Source organism: Helobdella robusta, assembly GCF_000326865.2.
Source record: "Helobdella robusta unplaced genomic scaffold HELROscaffold_103, whole genome shotgun sequence".
Taxonomy (NCBI): Eukaryota; Metazoa; Annelida; class Clitellata; order Rhynchobdellida; family Glossiphoniidae; genus Helobdella; species Helobdella robusta.
Genome location: NW_008703585.1, coordinates 76,601 through 87,522, shown reverse-complemented (window position 1 = coordinate 87,522; position 10,922 = coordinate 76,601). Strand labels below are relative to the sequence as shown.

At 33.5% G+C, this 10,922-nt stretch overlaps 2 protein-coding genes across 2 annotated transcripts; one reads left to right on the top strand and one right to left on the bottom strand.

The window, feature by feature from the left end:
* Nucleotides 1-1,676: 1,676 nt before the first annotated feature.
* HELRODRAFT_91486 (hypothetical protein) lies at nucleotides 1,677-3,221 on the bottom strand (the record flags this gene model as incomplete). The annotated part of the gene is made up of 4 exons (XM_009012311.1): nucleotides 1,677-1,838; nucleotides 1,957-2,136; nucleotides 2,665-2,792; nucleotides 2,930-3,221. 4 exons carry the CDS (start codon nucleotides 3,219-3,221, stop codon nucleotides 1,677-1,679), a joined length of 762 nt encoding a protein of 253 aa, XP_009010559.1.
* Nucleotides 3,222-5,825: 2,604 nt separating this feature from the next.
* On the top strand, nucleotides 5,826-9,879 carry HELRODRAFT_104681 (hypothetical protein). Its single transcript, XM_009012310.1, has 8 exons — nucleotides 5,826-6,144; nucleotides 6,400-6,731; nucleotides 6,820-6,957; nucleotides 7,040-7,270; nucleotides 7,362-7,565; nucleotides 7,704-7,824; nucleotides 7,937-8,205; nucleotides 8,500-9,879. Exons 1-8 carry the CDS (start codon nucleotides 5,997-5,999, stop codon nucleotides 8,575-8,577), a joined length of 1,521 nt encoding a protein of 506 aa, XP_009010558.1. The 5' UTR covers nucleotides 5,826-5,996; the 3' UTR covers nucleotides 8,578-9,879.
* Nucleotides 9,880-10,922: the final 1,043 nt, after the last annotated feature.

Sequence of the window (10,922 nt, the reverse complement as noted above, 5' to 3'; positions counted from 1 at the left end):
TCATCCATCCAACATTCAATCAGTCTTTCTTTCCATCATTCATCCACTCACTTCATCAAATTTTCAAATAAATCTGCGATATAAACCGTTGGCGAAACAAATTAAGTGCTCCAAATCTGAAGTCATCCATTGGTTCACGTATGTAAGTAGCATCGTTATTATTATCATAAAATAATATTACCATAATTTTATTAATAATAAATAATATTAATCAAATTTTCATTTCAATTAAAACTCCACAAATAATTAAACGATTCATCTTCAAATATACAACACAACCGAACAAATGTATGTAAATATTAAGTCATTATTATAGGTAATAGCAGTAATGGAAGAAAATGGAGTACTAACGATGAATAATATACAATAACAACTTTTTAATAATTAAAATTAATTAATAATATTAATTAATTAATTATTAACTAAAATTAGCGATTGTATGGGTGGTATGGAGTTGCTGGTGTGGTCGGTCCTCTCTTGGCTTTGCCAGCTGAGAAAAGAAACAAAAATTATCTATTTATTTATTTAAAATTGAATCAAAAATATAAAATTAAAAAAATTATGAATAAATACAAAAAATGTTAACAAATTATAAACGTAATTAGAAAATGATGAACGTACAAGCATCTTGCTGACCATACCAGCTGCTGTAGTCGTAACCTGGAAGGCCAATTCAACAAAAAAATATTATAATTATCAATTAATTTAAACTAAATTACTCAATCATCTAATTGATATTTTATCTAATTATTCCAGCAATGTATCAAAGATAAATTGAGTGATTAAATCATCAATAAAATTATACAAACAATCAATGGCAGCACATGAACAAACAAACATAGCTACATACAAGCTAAATTAACTGACCAATGACATCACACTGACCAAACTAACTGACCGACGAAATTACACAAACTAAATCAACTGAATAATAATAAAACATTAACCAAATTAACTGACCATCAAAAATACATCTCTGCGCACAACTCAGCCAATCAAAACAAACCACATCTAACAAATTGACCAATCAGAACTCACCATAAGCGCCAACACCAGCAGAAGGCACAGCAGCTGCAGTAGCAGTACCGGCTGTTCCAGGTACAGTTCCAACGGCAGCTGGATACGCAGCCGTTGGATAGGCAGCTGTTGGGTAGGCAGCTGCATATTGGTGAGCAGCAGTAGCAGCTGCATATTGATTATATTGGCTCCAATCCTGTCCATAGTAGCTGCTGTAATCGTAACCTGGGGGCATGGCATAACCAGGGTAGCCAGGGTATGCATAGTTGTAGTAGGCACTGTAATCGTAGACACCTGTTGTTTCGTGTGGTAACATATAAGTAACCAATCATAATGCTTGAATTAGGCAATGAAGTTAATTGTTGGCTGAAGATATGTACGTTGAGTGAATGAAAGAAGGAATAAATGTTTATTGAATGAATGACAAATTGGTTGAAAAACAGAACACATGAATGAATGAATGAATGTAGTGAATGACCAGCAAACAGACCTCTACCTCTCGCAGCAGCAGCAGCAGCAGCAGCTGAAGCGGTCCTGTTCATCTCGTTCTCAGCTCGAGGGGTGGCCCTCCTCACATCAACCTGGTCGGTCGGGAAAATATTTGATCATCATTAAACTATAAATTTGGATAATTTTGTTTAATTAATTATATATTTTTATTATAAAAATAAATCATCATCAATACCAACTTCTCTCTCTCCTAATTTTTGTTTTGGCAGTGCACATGCTTCTTCAGCTATCTTCTCCGACTCGAACGTGATGAAGACATAAGCCCTCCTTTGATTCTTTAGTCTATCAAATGGGAGTTCTACTTCTTCGATCTGGAATGTGATTGGTCAAATGAAATGTCATTAGCCCTTTGATTCTGACAATTGGCAACATCAGTACATCAACAAAACAGACACAAACACAGACACAGACATAAACACACACAGATACCTTGCCATATTTACAAAAGTAGCTCCTAATTTCAGCTTCAGGCATATCAGGGCTGACTCCCCCTACAAAAATTTTTCTGACTGGGTCCTTATTGTTGGTTGTTACATTGTTCAAACGAGACATGGCTCTCTTCGGATCAATAGTTTTACCTTGCAGGACGTGCGACTTCTCATCACATACCTGATTTGTGATTGGTTACAAAAGTTTAGGAATGTGTTGTTTTGAGGGAGGGTGATTTTTTGCTGGGTATTTTTCAGTGTGATAATTAACCATAATGAAAAAAAGAATTAAAGAGAGATTTTTGAAAAAAAAATCTTATTTTAAAAAATTCTTTAACTCAAAAAATGAAAAAAATTTATTTTTAAGAAATTTTTATTAGGAAATTCTTTTGTGAAATTGTTTGGTTACTACTGCAATAGAATAGAAGTAACAAGATCTTTGTATTTTTCATTGTCAAACGACGCATTGGAACGCCAATTTAACCTATAATTCATGGGTGGGAAACAATATATATGCTTGTGAGTAAGTAATCAAACATTATTGTTAAGCATTTTTAAGCAATTTTCAGGCATTAGATCCAAAAGTTATCGTTATGTTTCTTTACTGAAATCCTTTACTTTTTGGAAAAGAAGAAAATAAATTATTAAAAGTGAAATTAAATTAAAATGTGAAAACTTGTGTGGAGCAAACGACAAACTGATTTCTTACTTTATCAACAGCTTCAACATTTTCAAACAGGACAAAACCAAATCCTCGTGATCTACCAGTTGCTGGGTCCGTCTTTAACGTGCTATCAACAACTTTCCCAAACTTCGAGAAGTAGTCTCTTAGATCATCTGTCAGGATCCATCAACAAAAGATTTTATTAATTAATTTATAATATGAATATATTACAAATCATAAACAGATTTATATTTAAGTTTTATTATTAGTATTATATTATATTTATATTTAAAAAAGCAAAATTACTCACTGACTGTTGTCTCCCAGTGCAAACCTCCTACAAAAATCTTTCTCTCATCATCATCATGTTTTGATGCAGAAGCAGAATGTAAAGGCTCTGTAATTTTTTCTGTACTGCTAGAACTTTCGGGTTGGTTGTCATACTTGATAGGTTCCGAATAGTGATGTGTTGGGGGGTCTTCTTTGCGTCGTCGGCCATCCGAGTTTGAATTATCATCATCGTCGTCGTCATCATCCTCGTCTTTCTCGTATTTTCTTTCATTCTCAATTTCATCATCTTTGTGGTTCTCTGGCACTTCCATCGGATCAACATCATTGGAATGGAGATTTTCTTCTTCATTGTCATTTTCTTCATTATTATTATTATTACTGTTGTAATCGTTTTCCTCCTCGTCACCGGCGTTTGTTTGTCTTTCATTACTTGATTGGCCGTCGACATACTCCGCCGATACATCCGGATTTTCGATGGCCTCATCGAACTCCTCCTGTTCGGCCAGGTTGTAATTAGCAAATGAAGCTTCGTAGTCGGCATTTTCATCACCGTAATTTTCTTCTTCGTTCGTCGACATATTTTTATTTTCTCGCGATGTTCGATGGAGATATTGAAATCTTTCTTATTTTCACCGATTATTTACAACACATAAAATTACTACACATATATAGCAAATCAGTGCGAAGCGGAAATCCAAATTCACATAGAATCAATAAAGTTAATTAAATTATTTTGTAGCGCTTCACATTCGATAAAAATGTTTCTTTGTTGGTTTTACAAGTGCAATTGACAGCAACATGGCTTGTTTCATAACAAACAGCAGAAAATATTATGCCAAAATTGCATATTAACTAACGTTTATTTAATGTACATAAAATTTTGTTAAATTTCACGATTTAAAGTTTGTAAAATAACTTTCAAAACAATTAAAAAATAAAAATTTATCGTGCGTTCAGTGCCATTACCGCCAGTGGGCCAGGTTTTAAACGTAGGCGACCGTATGGCATGGCGGCACTTCTTCAGGTGTGGCATCTTCTCAAATGTTAACTACGAATTTTTCTTGTTTCTGACATAATTCAAAGGGGCGTAGTTTTCTGGGTTGTCTTTGTAAAACCATAAAGTTGCACTCCTCTGAACATGCAGGCAGTTTAAATCTCCGAGAGAGCTACGAGCCGCGATAGATTGGATATATGATTCTATGAAATAGAAAATAGTTGAATTGTTTGCGGATGTGTGTGTCTGCAGAGCGTGGTGAAATGAACTAGAAATTTGTTACTCATTGATCGAACATGTGCAGGTCGGTACGAGTTGAATATGATTTTTATAAGCATGTTACCAATAACAAAAGTAAAATAATATGAAAAACTAGTCTGGCATATCATGACAAACAACAAATAGTTAATGTTTGCCTAAAGATACGGAGAGTCATTCAGTTGAAGATAAAGTAAGTGTGAGTTAAGAGTAAAGTAATGCTGTACTGCTGTAATCGTGTTCTTTTCCAATTTAGATGCCAATGAACTTCCCGGCTAATTGGGATTATTTGTGGAAGCGGCCGTCGCAGTTAGGATAATATTAAAATAAAAATATCTTTCAACTGAATAACTATATACAAATATATATGTATGTATATGTTATATATGTATGTATATGTTATATATATATATATATATATATATATTATTTATATATATATATATATATATATATATATGCATATAAATTAACTAAAATCTAAACTTTCTGATTGGCTATATATATATAATTTTTTTACATGTGTTTTAGTTAGTTGGGTCACAATCATCATCATCATTATCGATATTACAAAAATAAGAAGTTTTTTAAATGTCAAGGTTGGTTTCGTCTCTGATATGTTGTTAGATCACGATGATATATGTGTGCATGTATGTGCGTTTGCATGTGAGTATAAGTAACGTAATTAGGTCTATGCGTATACGAATTCGTTCAATAATTGACTTCTACTAACATTTTTATTATCACTCTTGTTGTTATTAATTTCATTACCAAAAATACCAGTTTTTAAAGTTATCAAAACACCTGACAAGAAGCACAAGTGGCAAAATCAGGAAAATAGTTAGGATAGCAGTATAATGGTTTCAAATTAAAATCTAAAATAACAAAAAATTGTTTAAATAATGATTTTATATATAATTTGAATTCAAATTTTACAACAATAAATTTCGTGTGTGTTGTGTGTAAAAGTCAGGCATTAAATTACAACACATAAGTTGTGTTATATTGAGTTATACACTTAAACATTTGTGGTAAATTAACATGACGCGGCTAAAACATACATAAATGTTACATAAAATTCATTTAAACTACATGCACATCACGTTTTCTCGTAAATTGTGAATTTGGCAGAAGATTTTTGCAATTATTACATCGAAAAATCACCTTTTATTTACCATATTTGAGAATTTTCACTTTTTATTCTACATGCATGCTACTTCATTGAATTGTATTGTGAAGTTTAGTCATCTTTTTATGAAAAGAATGCATTACGACGGCGTATTCAAGTAAAATAATCTATGATAATATAAATGAAATAATCTATTATATAAATACAATGATGAATATTTACAATTATTCATTTATTATTTATATTTCAAAGTAATCAATAAGCTATGCGACTGATCAAACACTATTAGAGCAAACAAAACTTCCTCATTTAATCATTTCTGAATGTAATTAGAGGCATTACACAAAAATATGACAATAATATAGATATTATTAACTAATTAGATGAGCAAAACGATGACTTTGTGATGAAAATGATGATAAATGTTTGGTTGAAATGCATTGAGATTAATAACACGTAGCCATTGAAATATTAACCAATGAAAATTGAACACGCACGCGCATGAATACTTCAAGGCGTCGAGTTGAGTTGTGACGAGGCTTTAAATTGCCACGTTACGTCGGACAAATTTTACAATTTAATTCTCATTTCCTCCTCTAACTCGCCTTTTTAAGTTATTCAGATTGTCAAAAAATAAAAATTTAACTCCAAATTCACATTGTAAAGTTATAATTTTAACCTGAAACAGTGTTTAAAAGTTTTAATATGTTTGCTAGAGTTTGCCTAATTTTAGTGATTGTGTTGGTTGGGGCCTTCGCTGAAGAATTCAAAGAGGACGAAGGCGTGCTGGTCCTCACGAAGGATTCCTTCGATAGGGCCATCGAAAAGTACCAATATGTCCTCGCCGAGTTCTGTCAGTAGTAATGTTTTTTTGTTGATTGCAACAATGATTCATTTTTTTTATCTATCATCATTGCTTTCCTCATCTCTCGTTTCTCTTTGTCTTATTTTGAATTTGAGTGCATCCTAACAATCTTACCGCCATGTTTTTTAGTCTGGTGTTATCAAATCAAAATGTGGCTAAAAAATTACATTGAATTTATAATTTTTCGTAAACATTGAAAAAAAAGTGGTCATTAAGAAGTGTTTTAATAACTTTTGTGTGCAGATGCACCATGGTGTGGACACTGCAAAGCACTTGCTCCTGAATATGTGAAGGCAGCTAAATTATTAAATGACGATAATTCTGAAATTAAATTGGCCAAAATTGATGCAACTGAAGAAACTGAATTGGGAGAAAGGTTCCAAGTTAGGGGGTACCCTACTTTAAAATTCTTCAGAAGCGGCAAGCCCGTCGATTACAGTGGAGGAAGGACTGCCTCAGAGATCGTGGCCTGGTTGAAGAAGAAAACTGGTCCAACTGTAGTTGCATTGGAAGATGTTGATACTGCAAAGGCATTCATTGAGAAGGGAGATGTTGTTCTCCTGGGATTCTTCAAGGTTGGCTGATCAAATTCAATGCATTATTTCAAAATTGATAATTAGTAAGAAGCAGTGGGAACATTTTGTTTGATGATATGTACCTCAGGATGCTGAATCAGAGATGGCAAAAGCATTCAGTGAAGTGGCTGCATCGATCGACGACCTTCCATTTGGATCATGTTCTGATGAGAGCATCTTCAAAGAGTACAAAGTTGAAAAAGATTCCATTGTCCTATTTAAGAAAGTTGGATTTTTATTTTAATCCTAATTAGTTTCCTGATTTTCATTCATCTCACACACTCACAAATTAATTTCTATATCTCCAGTTTGATGAAGGTCGCACTGATTTGGCAGAGGGTGTAACGGTTGAATCATTGAAAGAGTTTATCAAGGGAAATCGTCTGCCTTTAGTGATTGAGTTTACACAAGAGATAGCTCCATCTGTGTTTGGTGGTGATGTCAAGAACCACAATCTCCTCTTCATCTCAAAGAAATCCGATGCTTTCAGTGAACATTTGGATGTTTTTGCCAAGTTGGCTCCGGAGTACAAAGGCAAGGTGCGTCTCCTTCTTTTCTTTCCATTTCCTCTTTTGTTTCTCATTTTTCTCTATTTTCTTTAAGTGATGGAATAATGAATTAATTTGGCAGGTGTTGTTTATTTACATAAACATTGATGAGGACGAGAACCTGAGGATTTTGGAGTTCTTTAACTTGAAAGTTGAGGACTGCCCAACATACAGGTACATCACGCTGACCGATGAGGGCATGTCCAAGTTCAAACCAGACACATCTGACATCAAGTTCGATAGCATTAAGACATTTGTTGATGAGGTCCTTGAGAAGAAGAGGAAGGTTGTTAGCTGATTTATTGATTTTTTCAAATTCTGTAATGTTATGTAATATACTATGCTATGCCCACACCAAGTAGACTGCAACACACATACACAAGCACTCTCACACACGCACACAGACACACTCACACATCTGCAGGCACACTTGAACTCAGAGGAGATCCCAGAAGATTGGGATAACAAGCCAGTGAAGGTCTTGGTGGGGAAGAACTTTGACCAGGTTGCCAAGGACAAGTCTAAGGATGTCTTTGTTGAATTTTGTAAGTTTCTGTTTGCGTGTGTTTGCGTGACAACTGCAGTTAAAATCAAACCTGCATACATGTATTGTATAAACATGGACAACTGGACAAACGCTTAACAACGAATAACCAGATGCTCCATGGTGTGGTCACTGTAAACAACTGGCCCCCATCTGGGAGGAACTTGCAGAGAAGTTCAAGGACCACAAGGACATCATCATTGCAAAGATGGATTCAACTGCCAACGAATTGGAAGACATCAAAATTCAGGGATTCCCGACTCTCAAGTTCTTCCCAAAAGATAGTGACAAAGTTGTTGATTACAATGGCGAGCGAACTCTGGCTGCATTTACAAAATTCTTGGAATCTGGTGGCAAGGATGGAGCTGGTCCTGCTGAATCTGTTAGTGTCAATCTGCTTGCTTGCTTGCTTGTTTTGTTGTGGGCGAATGGTCGGCTAGGTAGGTGTCAAGTATAACATTATGTGAGAATTTTCTTGATAAAATAGTAAATTTTAAGTAAGAAGTAATGATGATTGACTGAATGACCATTATGCAAGGCATGTTGAACTTTTCTGATGGTAGGTTGGCGGGTGGATGTTGATGATCATTTATTTAGTTTTTTTTAACCTGTATGATTTCTTTCCTTTATAACTTGCAATATAATAATAATGATAATGATGTTGATGATTCTGCAGGAAGCTGAAGATGTTGAGCATGGTGACGGACTGGATGGTGAGGAAGAGGAAGAGGAAGTGCCCAAAGATGAATTATAACTATCTGCATCTTTTTTGTCATTATTTCAATCATCTTCTCCTCAATCATCATCTTCCTTTTAACTATTTTCTTAATCCTTTTCATCTTAACCATCATCTCTTTAATCATCATCACCATTGTCACAATTGTAAACATCATCATCGTCATCTTTTCATCATAGCATTGTTATGATTTAACCTGATGTGTTGCATTGTACGTACGTAGTGATGTCTGATGTAAATGGATTGCGAATGTATTGATTGATTGACGATTGTCAAATAGACTTGTTAATAAGAGATAATAATTTTTGTAATTCATTTTTCTTCACTTGTTTTGTTAAATTGTTTAATGTTTTCTTTAGAATATTATTTTGATGGAAAATTGTGTTGCTTTTTTATAAGTTCATTCAGATGAATTGATTGAGTGGTTGATTGAATTAAATGTGATTGTTACTGGTGCATGAACATGCGAACTGTTTTGGACCAATAACAAGAAAGACATTAATGTTGATAACTCCAACTAAATGGTGCCAATATGAAAAACAACATCATTAATTCAGTCTCTTTCAGTTTTTTTTCATTTGTCTCAAACGTTTTAAAATTCTCATCTTAGGCTTTCTTTGGTTGAATTTATTTCTATCTCTAACCCTGACCCTGTAACGTGATGAGAGTTATGTTGAAAAGTGGTAAGGTGGGAGGTGTTCTGATGTGACGTCAGGTCATCCTCCTTCCCATTTTACCTTCTATTAGGACGATTAATTGATTGGTAGCTATGATGAACTTTTAAAACATCTTTGTTCAATACACAGTATAGTGTGTGCGTGCGTGTGTGTTCGTTTTCTTGTGTGTTTTTTATTTAAATAAACAAGATTAATAATTTTGATTGGTTGGTCTGTTTGATTTATTATTATTATTGTTGATGCTTTTGTCGTCAGTTATTTTTAATTTGTTATTGATTTGTTAATAATAATATATATATATATATATATATATATATATTACATTTGTTGTTAATATTATTATTATTAACGATTTATTAATTACACAATTAGAATCGAATAGAGAATATATTTGTAAGTATATATGTATATATGTGAATGAATATTTTTTAATGTAAATGACGATGCTGATGTAGATCAATTGAATAACTGAATGGTCAGTTAATTACTTAATTGTTCAGTTAATTAATCTAGGAATTGTTTCTGGTTGATTCGATCTGTTTCCGACCACCTCACGTCATCTATAGATATATATTATGTGTATGATGCAAGTTGCAGAAGATTTTTGTTCATTTGTCAGAAATAAATTGATCCGTTTTTTGTTCTCGTCTCGTTTCTTACGAAAAGAAGCTAACTCAAAGGCCTGTTTAATTTATAGTATTAAATTTGAATATTTTACCCAATGTAGAACGTTGGTTATAAGATATATGCCATTTATTCGTGTGTAATTTATTTATTTACTATTTTTCATATTTTGTTATATAATGTGTATGTGAAATCACAAATTAATATACCCCAAATGGAGGTCTGAGTTGAATTTATAAACGTATTGAATGAGGATTTTTTATTTGTGATTCGTTCAGTTTATAAGTCAGCACAGTACATAGTAGTGGTTTTTTTAGTTTGCTAGTTTTTTATTGTCATAAATTTAATTTCTATTCTCCCTGTCTCTGTCTGTCTCTCTACCTATGCGTGTTATAGGCTGGCTCATGTTAACAGCGTTTGCTAAAGTATTTTTAGCAGGAGTGTTTATCTTAATAAATCATTTATATAATTATTAGACGGAATGATTTTATATGTCTGCGTGTATCTTGTTGTCTGTGTGTTTGTGTGTTCCAAGTTAAGCTAGGTAATATGTATAATGAGTTTCTTGCTCTCAGTAGCAGCGCTTGTTATGCCTATTATCTTGAAGTTATAGACAGGGAGATGGTGTCAGTTGTTTTCCGCTGGAGTGTCAGTAGGATTGAATGATTTGTCGGTGGCATCATCATATCTTGCAATAAGTTCATTTACGAACCACGAGATGTTTGAATTCAAAAATAACTGTTACTATTTAGGGGAGAGGGTTCAGAGTTCAAAGTTTGTTGAATGTTGTTTGCGGTGCCTAACTAACCAGGTGATCATGCTTCAGATGGTGATGCCCTTCATTTTGTTCGTTCGTACGTTCGTTCGTTCGTTTGTTGGTATGACAGTGTTTCATTTTTGACCAGGCTATCTTGTATGGTACTATTGCGACTCACTACGTAATCATTCTCTTCACGTAGAACGTCACCGTCAGGTTATTGTAAACTTTTTTGGATCTGCAAATAACTTAAAATAGCGTTCATTGTTTACGTAAGAGTTGAACTCGCTGCTCAAACACCCCTT